Source organism: Gossypium hirsutum, chromosome A08, assembly GCF_007990345.1.
Source record: "Gossypium hirsutum isolate 1008001.06 chromosome A08, Gossypium_hirsutum_v2.1, whole genome shotgun sequence".
Lineage (NCBI taxonomy): Eukaryota > Viridiplantae > Streptophyta > Magnoliopsida > Malvales > Malvaceae > Gossypium > Gossypium hirsutum.
Genome location: NC_053431.1, coordinates 23,795,886 through 23,819,557, shown reverse-complemented (window position 1 = coordinate 23,819,557; position 23,672 = coordinate 23,795,886). Strand labels below are relative to the sequence as shown.

At 33.1% G+C, this 23,672-nt stretch overlaps 1 protein-coding gene across 1 annotated transcript; it reads left to right on the top strand.

Moving 5' to 3' along the window:
• The first annotated feature begins 1,333 nt into the window (after positions 1 to 1,333).
• LOC121204597 (organic cation/carnitine transporter 7) lies at positions 1,334 to 5,336 on the top strand. Its single transcript, XM_041074721.1, has 6 exons — positions 1,334 to 1,580; positions 1,682 to 1,953; positions 2,171 to 2,408; positions 3,999 to 4,515; positions 4,600 to 4,802; positions 4,900 to 5,336. The coding sequence occupies exons 2-6, from the start codon at positions 1,682 to 1,684 to the stop codon at positions 5,116 to 5,118; spliced, it is 1,449 nt and encodes a 482-aa protein (XP_040930655.1). The 5' UTR covers positions 1,334 to 1,580; the 3' UTR covers positions 5,119 to 5,336.
• Positions 5,337 to 23,672: the final 18,336 nt, after the last annotated feature.

Below are 23,672 nucleotides of genomic sequence, written 5' to 3'. Positions count from 1 at the left end.
ATGGAGTAGTTATTGTGAATAGGCATGCATGAGTTTTTATGGTTATTTATTTATTAGAAGAGAGGAATTTTTTGTGATACTAAAATTAATGTCATATTTGAATTTACTTGTTTAGAAAGAAAATAAAATTGGATGAGTGACTGTAAAAAGTTAAAAGAAAATCGGAGCTAACAAAGAGAGGCGATATATTGGTGATAATGATGTTGAAGTGTTGTTTGACACATATTCCTCAATTCGCAAGGTTGAAGTAGAGAGATATATGTGTAGTTTGATGATGTTCAGGCGGGTGGCTTCAATTTCTTGATGTTTATTCTTTATTTGTCCTCCTATTCGTATGGGTTGTTATAGTAAGAGTAAAATTATGTTTTATCCTGGGTAAATTAAAAAGATAAAAATATAATTTAGTCTTTTCTTTATTTAAAAAATATATCTATTTTTACGGTTAAAAATTACAAAGATTAAACACTTATACATTGCATGTCGTATGTGTATCTCATTTTTTAGTATATGGATTAGTTTTTTTTAACAAAAAAATTAATTTACTTTTTAGTTTAATGTGTATAGATTAATTTATTTATTTTTAAATAGAGAAGATAAAATATGATTTTACTATTAATATAAAGACGTTAATGGCATTTTTTTTTTGAAACAAAAAACAAAAGAACTTAAGCTAGGCTTATGATATAACTTCCAACGCATTGGCAGAAATCATATTGACAATCCTATCAGCAAAACACTTTGTCTCTCTTAAGATATATTTAACCACCCAGAACTTTTTATGTTGTAATAACTTTTGAATTGTCTAACTAGTGCAGAGATTGAAAAATAGTAGAAGAAACCTTTTTATTGCTTGGATCATGGTTTTGGTTGGTTGGTAATGCAAGAATTATGTAATTGACATTCTCCCTTTGGCGTTTTAGATATTAATGACTACTGTTAACTCGGACGTTAATAATAATTGAAACATAAATAAAAAAAATTGAAATGGATAACGATAAAATTAAAAAAAAAATCAAAATGAGGGAAAACTAAACAAAATCATTGAGAGCGAAAAAGTGAAAAATAAGGGAAAAACAGGTGTCATGTAGGAACTCTGATGATATTTAAAAAAAAGGGAGAAAAGAAAACCCAAATTTTGTTGGGATGAAAATGACTTGATAACCATCCAAATAAAATCCGTGATTTCCGACCTCTAATATTTCCAACCAGCCTAGAGAAGCCACGTAGCACTGACCAAACGTCTCTTTTCTACTCCCATGATTGCCTAATGTTTTCCACGCGCCCCTTCGTGTCCCTAAATTTGATTTTGCAGACTGAAACGGTTTCGTAAGTGACAAAACTCTGATTAGACGCAGCCGTCCACCTGTCCCACGTCCCCTTTATTTCATTTATCGTTTTTATAATTATTAATTACTCTCATCGTACAAGAAGGCCTTTTAAGTGGTGGTGGTGATTGTGTAGTAGATTTAAACAACAAGCAATCCACTACTTCATATCTCTCTTCTCTGCTTTTACAAGCAAATTTCTTCGAGGCTGTATTTTCAGATATCTGAACTGGCAAACAGCAATTCCACGGACAAGTTAGAACTACTAACTTTGACTTGTTACTGCTATTGGTAGCAGATGAGTGTTTGAATCCTGTTTCATTGCTTATAACTGCTTGATTTGTTGATTTGTTTAGATGGATTATAAAGCGGCTGGTTTATATACGTTGGATGAAGCCCTTGAAACTGTGGGGTTTGGGAAATTCCAGGGCTTTGTTCTTGGATACGCTGGTCTTGGTTGGTTTGCTGAAGCCATGGAGATTATGATTCTTTCCTTTATAGGACAAGCTGTTAAGTCTGAGTGGCAACTTTCCTCTGGTCAGGAGAGCCTTTTAAGTACCATCGTTTTTGCTGGGATGCTTCTCGGAGCCAATACATGGGGCCTTTTATCAGATAACTACGGGAGGAGGCATGTTCATTCCTTTCCTTTTTTTTAAAAATTTTTTTTCTTTTATTATTGCTTTTTTTAGTAAATTAAGCAGTCTATGCTGATCGTAAATCGTTCCTTCTTAATTATGCCCTTCAGATCTAGTTTGAATTTCTTTTCACAAGGCATGGTTGTGGATTGACTTTTGGTTTGTGGTTTAGTCTTCTGAACTGTTATTTTTTAATTTTGCTTCTATCAGGAAAGGTTTTCTTACTATATCTATGGTAACTTTTGGAGCTGGATTACTGAGCACATTCTCTCCAAACTATTTAACGCTTGTTGTTCTTCGAGGTTTGGTTGGTTTTGGCCTTGGTGGCTCATCTGTATTCTTATCCTGGTTTCTAGAGTTTATTCCAGCTTCTAATAGAGGCATGTGGATGGTAGTGTTTTCTACTTTCTGGACATTTGGATCAATTTTTGAGGCTGCTCTTGCATGGGTATGTATATTTCCTATATCACAATTTAAGGCTATCTTTACCATAGCCTCTTCTCCCTGCACCTAAAACTACAGATTTTTGATTTTATCTCTTTTCCTTATGGAGGCTCAGAGCTCGAAATCGACATATTTTTAAACTGAAACAAGTACAAGAAAAGGGACATGAAAATATAGGCCTTAGATGTTAACTTCTTTTCTCTTCATCAACTAACAGTGCTGCCAAGATGTGCAGCCACAAACCTAGACACTAAATTATGGTCCAAATTAAGTAAAGTACTTTGCAGCACCATAATCAAGCACATAAAAAGCAATCCTAACATAAGCTTCCTTTTGGTTTTTGACTGCTTTGTGTCCTTCAAATAACCGGGAAAAGAAAACAAAGGACAGTTCAGCTCTGCTTACAATCGGAGAAAATGTTTAAACTCGAACCTTTTAGCCATTCAAGAACTATTTAATCTTGATTAATATCAACTTACAATCTCATAACATCTTTTAACTGTTGAGACATAAGTGCTGGTTTTAAGGTTTTCCAGTTATGACATTCAAGAGATAAGCACCTTGCCCAAGACGTTACTTTCCGTCCAACATGCTTTGAGAAAAAATGTTTGTAGCTTACCTTTTGAAATTATTTCTTCTCACCTCTGAATGGTTTAGTTTCCGCACAGCGACTTTCCTGTTCTTTTTTCTTCCTTTTTAACTTTTGGCCTAATTTCATACCTGGTTAGGCTCTGCCTTTGTGAACCAGAAAAGGTGCCATGCATGACACTTTTTTATTTTCTTTGACCCATGGTGGTGGCATAATATGTCTCTTGATTTTCTCCTATTTTCCTATACTTAACCTATATTTTCAACTACCTAACTACAAAGTTGCAATTCTGGTGGCATGTGCTATCTAGCCACCAAAAATTAATGAAAACAATTATTATTAGTTTTCAGAAGAATTTGTTATCAAGAAACAGGATGTTCAAGGGCAAGCGAGCCCATCTCTGTGCAAGAGATCTCTCATAATGGATTGTTCTTTGTCTTAGAAGGGTTGTGTCTTGGCAAAGATTACATTCTTTACCTTGTCCTCTCTTTAGATTTTGCAGACAAAGGCTTCTTAACTGAAAGTAAGAGGCACTCATCTCTTTGGTTAATTTGGTAAATTCCTTTCCTCTTTGTTTACTTGGTCCAGTACTTTTAGATGCTAAAGTATTATTTACTATCATAATACCTCATCAGCTCTGTAAACATAGAAACTTATCTGAGAATTGAAAATTTCTTGGATATTGAACTTAAGTGTTGCTGGCTAGCTGCTCAAACTTAACTGTTAAGTTTGAAATTTACATTCAAGGAGCTAAGGACGTTTGAAAGATATGGATTTTATATTCATAGAATATGGAACTTATCTGAGAATTGAAAATTTCTTGGATATTGAACTTAAAAGTCTTGTGGCTAGCTGATCAAACTTCACTGTTAAGTTTGAGTTTACGTTCAAGGAGCTATGGACATATGAGAAATGTGAATTTTCTTATTCATGTAATGAGAAGAATTGTTGACACAAATTATATCTTCAGTGTGTTGGATTGAATTCGTGTCCTTTCTATTGCAGATTGTCATGCCCAGGTTAAACTGGAGGTGGGTACTTGCATTTTCGGCTGTGCCATCTTTTGCTTTGCTTATTTTGTATGGTGTTGCACCCGAGTCTCCGAGATACCTATGCATGAAAGGTAACACAAGTGATGCACTTCGAATTCTGGAGAAGATAGCTTCAGTGAACCAAACAAAGCTTCCTCCTGGTGTCCTACTTTCTGGTAGATCAAATGACAAGGATGAAGAGTCTTCTCCATCAGAAAATACTGCCCCATTACTTCCCTCACTCAGTAAAACTACCACACAATCAAAATCAGGCTTCTCATCATTTTTTATGCTTTTCTCTTCAAAATTAATTAGAACAACGCTGCTCCTATGGGTACTATTCTTTGGAGATTCATTTTCATATTATGGTATCATATTGCTTACCTCTAAGCTAAGTAGTGGACAAAGTACATGTTTCCCATCTCTACAAAGCAATATAAATCCCCAGGATGATGGTCTCTACCTAAATGCATTCATCACCAGTATGGCAGGTATTATGTCTCATTCTCACTTCCTTCTTTATGCTCTTCCCTTTTTTTTCTCTAAAAAAAAAAAAAACTTCGTTTATGCTGCAGAGCTACCTGGGCTTCTTCTGTCAGCAATATTGGTTGATAGGGTTGGCCGCAAGCAGTCAATGGCAATTATGTTCGGCTTAGCATTTATTTTCCTTTCACCACTGCTAATCCAGCAGCCTGCTGTGTTAACTACTTGCTTATTATTTGGAGCTCGTATGAATGCCATGGGAACCTTTACAGTTGCCTCCATATATTCCCCTGAGGTAAGCCTACTTAATATTTATATAAATTTCAGTGAGTCTGTATTTGTCATACCACTAAAGCTGTTGTTGTCAATATATGAAAATTGGTTTTGTGTAGTTATATCCAACCTCGGTGCGGACAACAGGGGCGGGAGTTGCAAGTGCTATAGGAAGAATTGGTGGTATGGTATGTCCTCTTGTTGCAGTGGGATTGGTGAATGAATGTCATCAAACAGCAGCTGTAGCGCTATTTTTGGTCGCTATAGTTGTTTCGATAGTTTGTATCCAACTCTTCCCCTATGATACGAAGGGACGGGAGCTTAGTGATACTAGTTGATAGGAAGTAGTTAACTTCTAAAGACAAATGGCAAATTGTGTGCCATCCGTAATTTGTCTTTTAAGTGAAATAAGTGGTCCCCTACCTGTATTTATAGTTGAATTGTAGGGTGGGGATATTATGTAGACTTAATTTTCTGAGAAAATGCAATGGGGTGCTGGGATCATTATGTAAAAACATACCAGTCATTGTCATAATTAAAATAGTTTCTTCTATTACGTAAATGTGAAGTACTTGCTTGTTCCAACATTTTTTTGTGGGAATAAACATTTAATAAATTGTAATTGGACTGTGAAAGTTGAAGAAAACTTCCAACTTGTATGGATGTTAGCTACAGAGGTTACAAAGAGAGTGAAATGTTCGTGTAATTGTGTGTCACATGCTATATATGGAAAGCTGAGTCCGGTTAAATCGATTTAAATTATTTGTATTAAATCAAAAAATTAAGCATGATAAAATAAAATTTTGTTATAATATATAAAATATAAAATAAGATATTTTAATATGACAAATTTGAAATTGTAATTTAGTTGTTTAGGTACTTATAATTATTATTTTGGAATTTTTTTTTAAATTTTGTATATATTCTTCAGATTTTTTTATTTTTATAATTTTTTAAAATTATTTTTTTATTTTTATAAATATTTTAAAATTTTAAAAATTATTTTAAATTGTTAAAAAATATTTTAAATTTTTTTATTTAAAGATACTATTCAAATTGTAAAATTTAACTTGAAAAAGTAGCATGGTTGTCCGGGAGCACTATCGCCATGGCTTGCTAATGCAAGCGCTGCTGTTTTTATTCACCAAGGAGCCTTGCTACTAGGGGAATACTAATCAATTTGCGGGTTTGAGATGATGATGTAAAACATAAATACAATAAATACAATCAAAGACTATTGCATAGATTTTTTCCGCTTCTCCACAAAATGTTGTCTACAATGATTTAAAAATTGGATTCAATGATATATCGGTTCAATTATTCAGTTGAATTATAAAAAATAAAAAAATTTAATTGAATATAGGGTTAATATTCGATTGAATCGAGTTGAATTAAGTGAAAAAAAATTTAAGTTAGGGTCTATTTGTTTCACTCAAAATGATTTTCGAAAAATAATTTCTAGAAAGTGACTTATTTTCCTATAAAAATTAATATTTTTTGGTGTTTGGATGAATTTGTGTAAAATATTTTTTGTTATTTAACTAATTTCTTAAAAATATTTCATAAATGTTGTTTTCAATGAAACAAACATACGTTTAAGATTTTCTTATCTTTTCATTATTTAATTAAGTTTATTTTATATTTATAAATTTATATTTTACATCGTTTTTACATATATTAAATATATATTTTTAAATTCTAGTTCATTACGTCATTTTTTAGTTACATGACTTTTAAGTGAGTATTTTTCTATTTAAAAATGTGACATTAACAAATTAAAAAAAAACAATGCCAACAATTGGACTTTCAAATATGAAAAGTAGGACTAAATTATTGAAAATAAAATTATAGAAACTAAATTGAAAATTAGTGAAGAGTACATAGATTTATGACATATTTTAACCTTTATACTACAAAACATTTATTATTAATATATTTATAATTAAAATAAATATTTATTATTAAAGTATTAATATTGAATATTTTCAATAATATGTGAAGAATATTAGTTAAAATTATTATTTTTAAAATTTATTATTAAAATAAAAATGAAATATTAAATACTTTATTAAAATAATAAATTATTAATAATTTCTTATATGACTAACTATAAATAATTAAATATGTATGTTTAATAACATTGAAAAATATAATATTTTATATGTGTCAACTCGAAATTATATAGGATTTTTTCTATATATTTTTTATCACATTTTGACTTAAAAATATGTTAACCTTGAGTAATTATTATTAAAATAAGTGAATCTTACTTAATTATTAATATTGGACAAGAATTTATAAAGTATGTGAAATTATACTTAATTTCATGATTTTTGTACATAATTTATATTATTTTTATGTTAAAAATTAATATGTGAATTTTCACCATGCAAGAGGACCATGGAAGATGCGGTTAACATAAATGATGTATGGACATGCACACATCCACTTTATTTGAATGGTAAGACAATGCAAAATTGGGTCATAAATGTGTTAATTTGATCCAATGTGCTAAAAGATGGACATGTCTGATTAATTATTGAACTGAGAAACCATCCAACAAGGAGGAATTAAAGCCTAATTTCGGCACAAGTAAATGGCTGCCCAAAAAGTAAGCTTTGAGATATTTTGTTGGAGGTCCCTGCAGTTGGAAAGATGTTAGAAATCAGCACACAAGTTTACCCTTTGAAACCGTCCACCTTATGGCTATTAATAACATTATTTTGAATTCAAAAACAAGCAACCAAGTCAACTCCTTCTCCATAATTTGTGGCCGGCCATATATGAAAGAAAAGATAGGGATTTTGAATTCTATTTTTAGCAAATTCTACCCTTGCATTCACCTATAAATACCACATACGTTTCCATTTCCCAAATCACCTCTCATCCCTCATCCCTTAATCCCTCAACAGTCATCTTTCATTCATTCTCTCATTCATCATTGTAACACCCCTTATCCGTATCCAAGGCCGGAACAGAGTACGAGGCATTACCAGACTTAACAATACACATAGATGAAAACCAGGCAATAAAATTTCATTTAATTCAAAACTTTTCGAACACATGCATAACAAACAAAGCTAACTATATCATCACATCAAAACATAGGACATGGCACGATTAATTAAACTTATAAACCATAATGGATAAGGACCACATCTCATGATTTTATACGATAACTCAATGCAGACTGATACGTATGGTCAAAATCATAATAAAAATACATATCACAAACCAACTTCTTATACATGCCACTCACTTGATATTTCTAATATTTGAATTAATTTTCCCAAAAATGATAGTTTGATAGTGTGATTTTGCCTCCGACGATCTCCAACCCCGAGCCGACCTGGCAATACTAAAGAAATGGAGAGGATGGGTAAGCTTTGCGCTTAGTAAGTTCATATGAAAATAATAAGCAATTACTACCATGCTTTTCAAGATAAAACGCTATAATTGTACAATTACACATATTCAGGACAGGCTGTTTTCTGGAGTCCCGGTGTTAAAAGAAATCATATCTCAAGTTACAAAAATCGAAATCCAATTCTGTAAATTTTATATGAAACTAGACTCATATGTATACTTACTAATTTTGTTCTAGAATTTTTGGTTAGGCCATTTAGTACAGTTTATTAGTTAAAGTCTCCCCTGTTTCAGGGTATGACTACTCTGACCCCTGTGCACTACAAACCAAATTTCTCCCTGTACAGAATTCCAACGACCATGCCGTTTGTTTCTCTTAAAGTTAGATTCAATAAGGAATCCATGCATGTAAGGTATGACTCTCAATAATTTTTTTACAATTTATGGTGAATTTATAAAGTCAGAACAGGGGATCTCAAATTCATTCAGACCCTGTTTCACAAGAATTCAAATATCACACAATATAGAATTCTTTTGCTTCCCATGTTTATTTCATGTGAAAGTACACTCATTAAGCTTTATTTTCATATATCATTTGCATTTTTATTCAACTTCCACAATTTTTAGTGAATTTTAAAAGTCATGCAACTGCTGCTATCCAACACTGTTTTACCACTAAAATTCATTCTTACATAATTCCACTTAATCCATTTTGTCTTATCGAAATTCACCCAATTATCGAGCACATTGCTCATAATTTTTCATAAACATATACCTACACTTATTCATCATATAATCATGTTCAATTGTATTTTTACTTAGTCGATTTTCTCGTTGAACTCTTCAGAATAATAACTGATACTCAATTGCCTGCACATATTTTCACACTTGTAGCCAAAGCTATCTGGTGCACATAGTAGCCTGCACATAGTACTACACATGCGACCAATTATCTGGTACACGTAGTAGCCTACACTTAGTACTACACACGTGACCAATTATCCGGTACACGTAGTAGCCTGCACTTAGTATTACACACGTGATCACAGTTTTCGGGTATGCATAGTAGCCTGCACTTAGTACTACACATGCGACCTCACAATAGATCATTCGTATCGTTTTTATTCCGAAGGTTCAATCGGGAAATTCTTCACTTTTCAACATTTTACTAAATTGTCCGTAATTAATTTAAATTCATAATTTACATCAAATAACCATTTGATAGGCAGCCACATTTCATATGATATCAAAATATAATAACATAAAACGAATCGATAGATTATTTATGTACGAATTTACTCGAAGTGTCGATCTCACTATCCATAGTACCAATTGTCCATTCATAGTATAATAAGACACAACTCAAATATCAAACCAGCTTTTAAGAATTTACATAACATATATCACATATTTCATATATCACTTGTCATGTATCTTCATTTTCTTGCATTTCATGTAACATTCTTTCATGTCATATTTCCACATCATAAACACCATTCCATCAACTTTTCCAATATATTAAATCATAAAATATATGCAATAATAGTAAGAAATATGATTCAAATATAACATTGCATTATTATTATCATACGAACTTACCTCGATCCAGAAACATCAATTTACCATTTTAGTCCATAACCTTGTATTTTCCCGATTTAAGCCCGAATCTCGATTTCCTTCATCTATAATATCACATTTAGCCTAATAATTAGTCACACTATTCATACGGGTCCAAAAATCATATTTTTAAAAATTTTCATTTTGACCCCTAAACTTTTGCATATTTGCACTTTTTCCCCAAGGTTCGGAAATTAAATTTCATCCTATTTTCTTATGTTTTATGACTTTCTGATCATTTTTCTCTTCTATGGCAACATCAAATTCTCACTCTAACATGTATTTATGACTATTAGGTATTTTTACCGATTAAGCCCTTTTGCTCGTTTTCACTTAAAACCGAGTAGCACAAGTTGTCTAACATAATTTAAAACCTCATATTATATCATAAAACACAAAAATACACAAATTTCACCTATGGGTATTTTTCCAAATATGAACCCTAGGTTGAATTATTGCTAGCATAAGCTAAATCAAGTTACCGGGACTCCAAAAACGTAAAAATCATTAAAAACGAGGCTAGAACGGACTTACAATCGAGCTTGGAAGCTTGGAAACCCTAGCCATGGAGTCTCCCTTGGTATACACGTCCATGGTGAAGAAGATGAGCAAAATTGAGTTTTAATTTTGTATTTTAATTCATTTTACCCCTAAATGACCAAAATGCCCTTACTACAAAACTTTCCAAAAATTCCATTCATGTCCAATATTTGTCCATAAACTTTGAAATTGGTCAAATTTCTATTTAAGACCTCCTAATTAATATTTCAAAGCAATTTCATACTAGAAACTTCTAGAATGCAAGTTTTGGAACTTATTTAATTTAGTCCCTAACTTCAAATTAAGCACTTTATGCATAGAATTTCTTCACGAAATATTCACACAATCATGCAATCATATCATAGACCTCAAAATAATCATAAAATAATTATTTCTATCTCGAATTTGTGGTCACAAAACCACTATTCCGATTAGGCCCTAATTCGGGATATTACAATCATTCTCTCTTCTATTTCCCTATTCTTTTTCCTTGCATGGCCGTCCATCTCCCTTCCATTCTTTAGCCAACAAAGGCTTTGTCAAGACCTTCCTTTGGTCAGCCACCTTAGGAAACTCTTAGCAAAAGGAGTATCGACATCAATCAAAAAAGATCCAAAAGGTTGCTGAACTGAATTAGAGTTTACTTTTTCCTCTTGTTTTTTAATTTACTTATGTTTGTTATATGTTTATTGTTTTTGACATCAACAATGATATTTTAAATCCTATTTTCTAATATGATTATGTTAAGTCAATAAGATCTATTTGATTCATGTTTAACATGTTTGTGCCTCAATCGATCATGTTTTCAATTAAAATCAAGATGTATTCCATTCATACATGAGTGGGCGCATTCAGATTAGGCAAGCGATCCTAACCAGACGGCGACTAGTAGACGTATATTTGAAAAGTCTAATGCTCAATTTAGATCATTAAAGCCGACTAAATTAGAGGTTCATAATATCTTTAGTTAGCAAAAATAGGATTTGCCAGAGTTTATTAACTCTCAGATTTTTAAAATTTTGAAAATTAAAACGACAATTTGGTTTTAAAGCAAAGTTGAGAATTTTTAAGTGTTGGACTAAGATACCCATGTTTGAATTGCTTGTTTTGGGGTAGAAGCGAGAGCACATTGCCATCTTTTAAATGTTTTATTTTGCAGGAATTTACCTTGGATCACTTGCCACTTCTCACTCATTTGTTTATTTGTTTTCTTTTAAATGTTATAGTATAGTCGATATGCCTCCTAAGTGCGGTAGAGTTAATATGAATGTACCTACTCTTCCGGGTCAGGCTACACTAGAGGTGGGTATGGAGCCTTTAATATAGGCTATGATGGGAGCCTTCCAGCGTATTGCGAGTGGTAATCCTGCACCTGCTCATTGGGGGATTGCCACTAGAGCGTCTATGTGCTCAGGGTGGACGTGAATTTAAAGGAGTGAAACGAGCTGATTCGACCATTGTTGAGTATTGGTTGGAGAGTGTGAAGAGGATCCTTGTAACAACCCGTATTTAGTCAAATCGAAACAGTATTTTTGGGACCACAAATTTGAGGTAAAAATAATTATTTTATTATTATTTTAATATTTATAGCATGATAGTATGTTTGTGTAAAATTTCGTTAAGAAATTTTATTGTTTAATTAGTCAATTTGATAAAAAGGACTAAATCGCGTAAAGTGTAAAAGTAATGTTCTAATAGCTAAAGGTATTTAATAGCTATAGAACCTTAAAGTAAGAGTCATTAAGTGGTAATTAGACCATTTCAATTGTGAGTGGACATTTATGGGCTTAAAATGGATGTTAAATATGATTATATAATAAGGTTAATTTTGTAATTTGGTAATTAAGGTAAATTAAATAATAAAAAAAAATTTGTACCATCTTTTAATCATCTTCTTCCACTGAATTTTGAGTGAAGAAAAGCCATTTCTAGGGTTCTAAACATTCGGTCACTTCATGGTTTAACTATAAGTTTAATTTTGTTCCATTTTTAATGATTTCTACGTTTTTGAGATTGTTGCAACTAGGTCTAGTAGTCCAGGGGCTATTTTGCAAAACTGGTAAAAATTTAGGATGTTTCCATTGATGAATCTATGAGTTTTTTGATGTTTAATGATAGATTATGAGTGTTTGATAATAGTTATATAAGTTTTGTTAAGTGATTTTTAGTGAAAATGCAAATTAGGGATTAAATTGTGAAATGTGGAAACTTTGTGGTTAAAATGTGAAATAAATGAAAAATATGGGTTGAAATGTGCACTAGGGAAATTCGAATAGCATGGGTTGGTATTAAATTGCATGAATTTGTGTTTTTATGAAATAAGGACTAAATTGTAAAAGTTGTAAAATACTTGTGGCAAAAGTGTAAATGTGCTTTAATGAGTTTGTTTTGGATTAAATTGAATAGAGTGATAATTAAATAAGCTACATTTGATTACATATAGATCAAGAAAAGCGAAATATAGACTTAGATTGGGGAAAGAACAAGGTTATGGATTAGTTGACTTGAGTCGTCATTTTTACATTCGAGGTAAGTTCGTATGTAATAAGCATTGATATATTTGTGTTTTAAATGTTTTGATATTGCATGAATTTTGAATTACGAACTTATGGACACATTCGATGAAGATTCGGCATTAGAAATCCCGGTTGAACCTTAGGAATAAATATGGATACGAAGGACATGTCATTAGGAGTTACATTGATTTGGCTTCAGGCCATGATATTGGCATTTCGAGTGCGTGCTTCATTGATTTGGCTTCGGGCCATGATATTGGCACCTCAGGTGTGAGACTTCTGAGTATTCGACTTTTATTCTGAATGGTTCAACAGGTATATTGAAGATGTGAAATGGTGAGAAATAGATACGCATCCATACAGGTATGTTCACAAAACTATACGAGCTATAAGCCAAAGGAATTTGTGAGTTTATGATCAAGTATGTAATTAAGTTCAAGTTAGCTTGAGATTAATGCATTGTTGCATATTATGTTATTTAATTTGAATGGTAAATGGATGGTGAGACTTGCTTATTATTTTCATACGATCTTAGTAAGCTTTATAGCTTACATTATTTATTTTTTTTGTGTTTTATAATGATATCAAAGCTAGCTCAGATTCGGGGATTGTCGGAGAATTCATCACACTATCCAACTATTATCTTGGTACTTTTGAAACTAAGTCTTAGTCATATGGCATGTATAGGAGTTGGCCATTTTGATGTATAGTTTGGTAATGAAATTAGCCATTGGGTTTGGTTTGTATATGATAAGTAATTTGCTTGGTGTATAGCCATGAGAGATGGCTTATTTTGGTTCATTTTGGAAAAAATGGTGATGTATATATAAGTACTAATGCTCATTGGTGATGTGGTTTAAAATTGCTTGTGAATGTCTTGTTGAAGTTTAAAGTTTAAGGTAGCTAATGGTGGAGAGTTTGTTATTTATATGTTTGTAGTTTTAAGTAAAGAAATGCTTAGATAAAATTATTCATATAAATGCTTTGTGAATGTGAAAATTTGTATGATTTGAATGAACAAAACATGATATTATAAACATGTTAGTTGTTGGTATTGAAATGGCATGTTTTAGTCTTGGTTGTGGTTGTATTGGATGCCTATTTATGCTATGATTTGTGCCATGTGGGTTGTGTAGGTGTGAGCAAGTTTGGGTGGCAAAATGGCTTGGTAAATAGCCTATTTTTGTCTACACGGGCAGAGACACGGGCGTGTATCTCAGTTGTGTGCGACATACGGTTAGGTTACACAGTCATGTGTCTCTTGGTGTTGAATTAGAAATCAAGTCAGTATGCTCCACACGGCCTCACAAACGGGCGTGTGACTTGGCCGTGTGGTATAAGTCAGTATACCCTACAAGTTTGGCACGGCCTAGCACACGGCCTGACACACGGGCGTGTATGGCCATTTTTAGGGTACACGGGCTAGCCTCACGGGCGAGTGGCCCAAGTCAGAGAGTTACATGGGGCCAGACACGGGCTGGGACACGGTTATGTTCTTTCATTTTGAATATCCACACGGCCTGTGACATGGGCATGTCTTTGGCTGTGTGAGAGATACGGCCGGGCCACACGGGCACGTGTCCCCTGTTTTTGAGAAAATTTTCTAAGTGTTCTAAAAGTTTCTAAAGTTATCGGTTTAGCCCCAAACCACCCCGAATGCATGTTTTGGGCCTCGTAGGCTCGTATTAGGGACAATATGATTGGTTGTGAATGTATTGTATTTGAATTGACTAATTGTATGAGAAATGTATTATTATTTTGTTTTAAGTTCGGTAATGCTTCGAAACCCTATTCCGGCATTGAATACGGGTGAGGGGTGTTACAGTCCTTAAGCAGATGGATTGTTCGAATGAAGAGAAGCTGGGTTGCACCGTATCCTTGTTAGACGGTGAAGCTCATCAATGGTAGGGTATTGTTACGAGGGGAGCTGCTACAGATCATTTGACATAGGGTTGTTTTCAAGAGGCATTCAAGAAGAAGTATCTAGGTCAGCAGTATATGGATACAATGAAGAGGGAGTTTTTAGATCTGGTTCAAGGAAGTATGACCGTAGCAGACTATGAGTCGATATTTTTACAGCTTAGCTAGTATGCTTCAGAGTTGGTCTACTTTGAACGAGATAGATGAAAAAGGTTTTGATTCAGACTAAACTAAGATATTTGTGTGTACTTGGTTGCACACATCGCTGAAGCCTTCAACAGTTTTGCAAATTAATCCGTGGGCTAGTTAGGTTAAGCTACAACAATCCCAAAAACAAAAAAAAAATATTAAAAACGAGGCGAGAAAACACTTACATGCACCACCTAAGCTTGTCTAACCAAGAAACCCTAAAAATGAATTTCTCTATTCATTTCGATGGTAAGAAAATTTTGAGAAGATGAGCATATTTTGTTTTATTAAATTTTAACCTTATTTACTCATTTACCTTTTTAACCTTTTAAAACATTTAAAAATTCAACAAAACCAAGCCCATAAATATCCACTAACTACTCAATTGGTTTATTTACCATCCAAGTCCCTTAGATTAAAATTTCATAGCTATTTGACACCTTTAACTAATAGAACTCTACTTTTGTACTTTTTATGATTTAGTCCTTTTCATTGAATTAAGCATGCAAATGTTAAAATTTCTTAATGAAATTTTAAAAAGAGCTTACTAATATTCCATAGACATTAAAATATAATAAAATAATAATTTACTCTTCTTATTTATGATCTTGAAACTATTATTTCGATTTAATTGAAAATGGGCTGTTACACGACCCATGCTTGACGTCGCGTCGTGATATGGTGGCCTGATCTTGTCACAACGATAATTACTCAAAGTTGTGACTTGACATACTTTTTCTCACTAGTACCAAATGGTCATCAACCTGCAAGTACCAACCAACCAATATACATTGCGTAACACATTTTCACCCCAACATATACTTGAAATGGGTTAAATTTTAAATCATAATAGCTTTCATACATATAGTTACTTTCAAAATACCAATTCATGCTCCAAAAGTTCTTAAGTCACATATTATGCCAAAAATTGACTCAACCTAGGTACACGCCATACTTAAAACAAAACGAAGTTACACAAACTTTATTGAGTCGAGGATCGCTTGCTAGATGCTGGATCTACTAGTCGAACTCCTGGAAATCTACTATACTTGTGTTGGAAAATTGAGTTTGAAAAACGTAGTAGAAAATAAATTTAAGGAAAAATCAGAGTTTTAATTTTTTTTCAAAACCAGAATTTGGTTGTGGTATCTAAAGTAATAAACACTTAATCAAAATTATGCCTTTTCAATTTGTCTAGGATGAACGCTTCGATTGAGTAGTCTTCTCCGTTATCCTGAAGCTCGTGCCTGCTGAGTGTGGGCTTGCTTCGAATAATGTTTTCCATAAAATTACCAATGGAGCAATTTCATAATTTCTCTAAACTTTGGGGGCAAGTTGTAAATAATAAAAAATCTCTAGAAATCTTTTGAAATAATTTCTTCAGAGAATTTTCTCTTTACAACTTTCTCTTGAATTCAAGTGTGTGAAAAATAATAACACATGGCTCTCTTTATATAGGGAGTGTTTAGAGAGTTCAACTATAATTAAATTTAATCACTTTAATATTAAATTAATATAAAACTTATCAAGAGAAATATTAGATTAAATTTAATATTAAATCTATTAAATTAACAACATATTTATCTATAAGATAAATATAAAATTAATTTTAATATTAAGATAATCACTTTAATATTAAATTAATAAAATACTATAAGGATAAATATATATAATATTAAATTTATTAAAATAATATTATTTTTAGAATAGTTAATCTGAAATCAAATTATATGGTAGAGTTTTAGTAGGAATGTGATTCCTCCACTGTTGGTGCCATCGTAGGTGTGACACCCTCACGACACCTCGAGTCGGTTCGGTCTAGCCACAAGTTGGACCGTTGGCCTCCTTTCACATACTAGGCTTTGTTCGACGGATTTTGCATCTTAATCTTGGTTTGGGTCTCAAGCCCAATTTTTTATTGTCACACCCCAAAATTAGGCCTAGAAGTTTCGAGAGTATTTTTGGAATTTTAGCCTATATATACTCGAAATTTCGTAAGTTTAGTAACCGATAATGTTTTCGACAAAGGCTATTAGGATATTAAAGCAGTTTCTGAAAAATGAGTTTTAAATATCTTTAATTTTGAAAATAGGATTGATTTGTAAAAGAGTCAAAACTGAGGGTTTTTTTGAAGTAATTTACCCAAAAATTTAAAATCGACCTAAAACCCCCCATCTACAGCATGTTTCAAAATATTTCTTTTTTCTTTGCTAGTTATGCTGTTCCTTTCTCTCATTTTGTTCTTCCAATTGCTTTTGATCTCCAATTCCTAATCCCTTTGGATTTCCAATATCCCTTGAATTATAAATCTCCATTGAAACTAAGGAAACACCCAAAAACTTTATTAATTTCATCATTTTCTTTAAAAATGGATTTTTTAGAATTTTGCTAAAGTTTATTTTTCTTGCATTTAAGGTAACCAATCTTCCTATGAGTTTTAAATATTATCTAGACTTTTAAATAGAATTTCTAGCCATTAGAATGCCTATTTTAGATAAAAGTCGAAATTTTTGTCATGAATGGTGGATTTTGGGTTTGTGGATTCAAACTTAGTTTTAAAGTGCTTTTCGACTTGTTTTAATATAATTAGAAAGTTTCTAAAGTTACTTTGAAGTTTCGTTAAAGAATTCTCGAGTTTTAATGAATTTTTGTCACAATGGCCAAAACTTGTCGAAAAATGACGATACCTTAAAATGTGTAGTTTTGTGTAGTTTAAAGGTTGAGAATTAGCCACATATGAATATGTGGATGAAAAAAAATCATTTCATGAGAAATGATTAACTATAGGTCGAGATATCTGAATTTAAAGTTTTTCATGTCGAAGGTTTTGGTTAAAAGAGAACGTAGCTTAGGCTACTATTTTTTATTGTTTAAAGTGCGTTGATGACTGATTGTTGATTGTGTGTTTGTGTGATTTTTCTTGTTTGAAGTGTTGGAGTCAATAGCATCTTCAACGAGTAGAGACAAAGGCAATGGAAAGCTTGTCTAAGCTTTCAGCTTTTCAGCGAAAGCATATTTCTAGTGAGTGTTTTGGGATCTCTAATCATAGATAATTCCTTGTGTAATTGGGGATTTAGAGGCAGCCTAAACCCCTACTCTAAATTTCGAGTGTAAGTATTTTCACACCTACGATTAAATGTGAAATATGTTTGCTTGTGAATTTTTGAAATTGTGAAGTCATGAACATATATGAGATGCTATGATATATGCTATACGCTTGTGATGATCATTGTGAAAGTAAATATAATGGTATGTTATTGATGCCATTGTCAATAAATATGTAGATATGTTTTCATGCCATATGATAGAGATTATATTGTGCTACTAATGTAAATATGCAGTGAATATGTGTGGAAAATCGATAAGTAAATATGTGATAATAATGCGGATATTTTGGCCATATGACTTTATGAGACCGTTGGATATAATTGGTATGCGATAAGATTGTGAGTAGTCACCTTTGTGTTGTGATATATGTGGGGCATTGAGGCCCAGGGACAATTTCAGAGAGATAAGGGAATGTGAGCTAAGCTCCATTCATTGGGATATATATGTGTGGTGTGTTGGAGAATGTTAGCTATATGCTTCACTTATTGGACACGTTCGAGTCTTTGAGTCATTATGATGTTATGGAGATCTGCCTATCAGATGTGTGGTGATAGAGTCCAGTTCATGTTCCATAAGCTTAGGAGCCAAATTATCATAAAAAGTGACTGAATATGATTAAATGTTATTGATATATGCTGAAATATTCATGTGACTAATGTGTGAATGAATTCAAGAAAGATGATTAATATGTAAAATATGTCATAAGAGTAAAAGATGATATGAATATGATGTATGTCTGTTTCGTTGGTGCATGATGACTTCTTTGCGTAGTGGTTGTTCTAAGCATTCACTAAGCTTGTTAAGCTCACCCACTTTTTTTTAACCATTACAGATACATAGTGCAGGGGAAAGTGGTGTGACCTTCGAGGGATTGATCCAAGCCGATTATTTAGCTTCTTTTAGTAGGTGCTATATGCTTATTTATGTTTGGAGAATAAAGGCAATGTGATAGGCCAATGTGGTTGATTTTATATCTGTTATGTTAAGTCAATTTTTGGGTTGTTTCATGCTATTTATGTTTGGAATTTTTTGGACTTGAACATGATATTAGGACTGCTATTTCAGACATTTTGATGTTTCTTTAACCAGCTGAATGAAGCATGTTGCTTAGGATTAAGTTTGAATGGTTTTAATGTTGGTGTATGCTGAGATTTTATAGTCTGGAGTATAGGTATCGATATTTTGTTTTTAAAAACGGTACCTTTGTATTTCGAAAGTGTAGGGAAAAAAACATAGATTTAGTATTGATAAACCTATCCCGAGTATCGATACCTTGGCCCGAATATCGATACTTGAGGTAAATTTATTGATACCATGTGAAAGGTACCAATAGTTTTCGACATTTTGAAATTCTTGTGAGAAACCAGAATGCAAGTTTTGTATCGATTTTTCATGTGGTATTGATACCACTTAATGAAAATATCATTACCACTCCCTTAGTATCGATACCTATGTAACATTTTTGGGAAAATTGGCTAAGTGGTCCCATTGCTTGATGTATGCCCATTCTATTTTTTTATCGTAAATTAGCATAGTTAAACATTAAATTAAGTTTGCATGTCTTAATATTCGCATGATTTCTATAGTAACAAAAGAAAATAAAGATGCACGTATACTAAACGTGATAATTATGATGAAATCGCTGTGAGACGATGGCGTAGCGTCCTAGTATTCGGGCTCAGTGAGTAGGCTGGGTATAGGGTGTTACATTTGGTGGTATTAGAGGTCTAGGTTCATTAACTCTCAGACCTAGGTGATTGTTGTGTGTCTGGAGTTTTGAAACTCATGAGTCTAATTTTTTTCTGTTTCCTTAGAATTGTGATATAACTTTATTTGAATTACATAAGGTGGGTTGAAATATTATGATTGAATTGCATGTGGGGTAGGAAAAGAACACATTGCCTTAATTTTAAAGTTTGCTTGCTAGAACGAGACTTGGATCACTTCCCCTATAACACCCCTTACCTGTATCCAAAGTTGGGATAGGTTTCGAGGCATTACCGGACTTAAATGTAAACAAACATACAAAATCGAGCCACAAAGTTTCATCCACATTTAAAACTTTTCAATCACATGCAAATTGTCCTTTATAGGGGTTTACAAAACCCGAAACATACATGAGAAGCATTTTGGGACTAAACCGAGAACTTTTGGAACCTTTTTAACACTTAGAAAATTTTCTTTTTTTGGAGAGTCACACGCCCGTGTGGGTAGGCCGTGTGGTCATCCACGCCCATGTGACATGGGACTCGCCCGTGTCCTCAGCCCGTGTAACTCTCTGACTATGACGTTATCAAGCAAATAAGGTCACATGACCAAGTCACACGCCCGTGTGCTGAGGCCGTGTGACGAATTAAATTCCAAAAATTAAATGCAGACTTCATACGGCCTGGGCACACGCCCATGTCCTATGGCCGTGTCCTTCACACGGTTGAGTCACACGACCGTATATCTGCCCTTGTGTTTACTATTAGGCATTTTGTTTTGCATAATTAGGGTGCAGGGGACACACGACTGGATCACATGCCTATGGGGTAGACCGTGTGTCACACAAGGCCTAGACACATGCCCGCGTGTCTAACCGTTTAGACAATTTCTAAGCTATTTTCCAAGCCATTTGCCACCTGTAAGCATTCACAGACTTAGATCCACTTTATGACAAGCAATATGACACCTTTAATCACTTAAGCAAACACATTCATGGTTAAATTATGACTTGACAATGTCAACATATCACCTATCCAAATTATTGTACTTTCATATGGCATCCCACACCAATTTCATATTTGACTATTATCATTACTAACCTATTTTCAAGTTATACATCTACACCACATTTATCGTCAAACACATTAATCAAATTTCATACACCTAACATACATGCCATCCATCACACTCATTAACCATAAACAACTATAACCACATTAAAGTATAAGCACATTTGCATGCATGCATCAATAATTAGGGTTACAACCCAAAATAATCAATATGAGCCACCTCTCGTGGCCATATACAAAATAATCATAATAGCATCATGAGCCAACACATTGGCTAATCAATATGACACATAACAAAAAGGCAAGTCCCTATACACGCCATATCCAAAATGATAAAGCTAACTATACCCAAATGTTCAATTGATAGTGTGATGGAGTCTCCGATGTTCTCCGATCCTCGAGTTACCTTGGCGAAACTATAAGAGATGGAAAAGAAAGGGGATAAGCATAAAGCCTAGTAAGTTCACATGAAAATAAAAGGCAACTTAAACAAGCTTAAATCATGCATTTAACATAACGAACATAATCTTGCATTTTATCAATTCTCATAAACATATTCCTCATATATACATAAATACATGTTCTTACCATGAGCTCATCATATTTCATGTCATTCACATGAGTTCGATGTACATACCTGTGCCCACTTGCACATTATAACTTACTTTCGTGTCTTGATGCAATCGTTACGATTACTCATAGAACTTCTTTGAACTATTCGTTGAACACTCGGAATACTATCGGATACATCGGAAGGTTGCACCTAAGTGCCTTATATGTAGCCAATGTTACTTCATATATCAGATCATATGTTGCTCGTTTACAAGCTACTCACGGATCTGCTTATGCAGGCTGTCAGGTATTTGCAACACATACCAGACTACCTCGCCATCAATAAAATATACGAGACCACTACCCGGACGCCGAAACACGTGTCACATATATCACGAACTCAGACCACAACTCAATGAGTTCGGATGTCACATATATCATGAACTCAGACCACAACTCAATGTGTTCAGATTACATAATTCCTAGTGACATGTCACTTGTATCCTAACTATTCCTAAGGTTGAAATGGGATTCTTCGATACCATATTTTTGTTGAACTTGCTCGTAATGTTGATTTCAATATCCATAGCACCAATCACATACTCATGGAATAATGAAAGCATAGTCATAATAGTAATAAAGCATTAAAATTCACTTGATATCAAAGTAATAGAGATAAGACATAACATCACATATGAACTTATCATACATTTAATACTAAAGCATTTAAAGTATGGTACATGTTGCATTATATGCAAATGAACTTAACTCGATACAAAAATGATAGAAACGAGCCTAATCCTCGTAAACCTTATTTTTCCCCTGATCAAGACCTGAATCATGTTTTTCTTGATCTATAATACCAAATTCAACTTTTTCAATACATACATTGCTTATATCGGCCCATAACACATTCATCGGTAAAATTACCTTTTTACCCCTAACTTTTTACTTATTTACACTTTAGTCCCTAGGCCCATAAAATGAAATGCATGAAATTTCTTGGTTACCCAAGCCTTGCCAAATCATATTCTATCTCATATCAGCTTATATTTTCCTTTATTTCACATTTCTACTACTCATTTTTACACCTTTTATAAACAAACCCTTTTTAGGTATTTTCACTAAAAATCACTTAGTAAAAGAGCTCTATTAAACATCAAAATACAACCACGTTACACATAGTTCAAATTTCATACATGAACCCTAGCTCAAAATAATGGTAGAAATAGCTATAGATCGGTTGATGACAACTTCAAAAATGTAAAGAACATAAAAAACGGGGTTAGGGAGCACTTACAATTAAGCTTGAAAAGATGAATAAACCCTAGCTATGGTGACCCTTAGAATTTTGGCACAAACAAGAAGAAGATGGAAATGTTTTGCTTTCTTTTTCCCTTTTTATTCTTTTATTTAGCAAAAGACAAAAATGCCTTTAAGACATTCTTTCAAATTTTTCCTATTCATGCCCATTGTTGTCCAAAATTTTAGAACTTGGTCAAATTGCCATTTAAGGACCTCTATTAATAATCCAATGCAGTTTCATGCTTAAAGCTTCTAGAACACAAGTTTTACAATTTATTCAATTTAGTCCCAAAAGTCAAATTGGACATCTTAGGCATAGAATTTCTTCATGAAAATTTCACACAAACATGCAATCATGTCATGGACCATCAAATAATCATAAAATAGTTATTTTTATTTTGAATTTGTGGTCTCAAAACCACTGTTCTGACTAAACCCTAATTTGGGATGTTACAACTCTCCCCTTTTTATGGATTTTCGTCCCCAAAAATCTTACCAATGAAAAGATTTGGGTACTGTTTCATCATGGCCTCCTCGGGCTCCTAAGTAGCCTCTTCAATCCCGTGTCTTTTCCATAACATTTTCACTAGGGAAATGTTTTTATTCTCAACTGTTTGACCTCTCGAGCCAAAATCTTAACCGGTTCTTCACCATAAAATCATGTCTGGTCGAATCTCAACTTCTGTTAGTGAAATTACATGTGAAGGATCTGATCTATAGCGGCGTAACATAGACACATAAAATACATCATGAATCTTTTCCAACCCTGATGATAAAGCCAACTGATAAGCAACCAACCTTATTCTCTCGGTGACCTCATATGGTCCTATAAAACGAGGACTCAACTTGCCTTTCTTGCCAAATGTCAAAACCTTTTTCCATGGTGACACTTTCAAAAATACTTTATGACCGACTTGATACTGAATTTCCTTTCGTTTCAAATTTGCGTAAGATTTTTGTCTATCTGAAGCGGCTTTCAAACAATCACGAATCACCTTCACT

What these genes read in the sequence shown, in the direction of transcription:
- LOC121204597 (XM_041074721.1), top strand. Translation starts at nt 1,682, where the DNA reads ATGGATTATAAAGCGGCTGGTTTATATACGTTGGATGAAGCCCTTGAA. An exon ending in TTGAGGCTGCTCTTGCATGG is followed by an intron (nt 2,409 to 3,998) that starts GTATGTATATTT and finishes TTTCTATTGCAG; the next exon opens with ATTGTCATGCCCAGGTTAAA. An exon ending in CCTCCATATATTCCCCTGAG is followed by an intron (nt 4,803 to 4,899) that starts GTAAGCCTACTT and finishes GGTTTTGTGTAG; the next exon opens with TTATATCCAACCTCGGTGCG.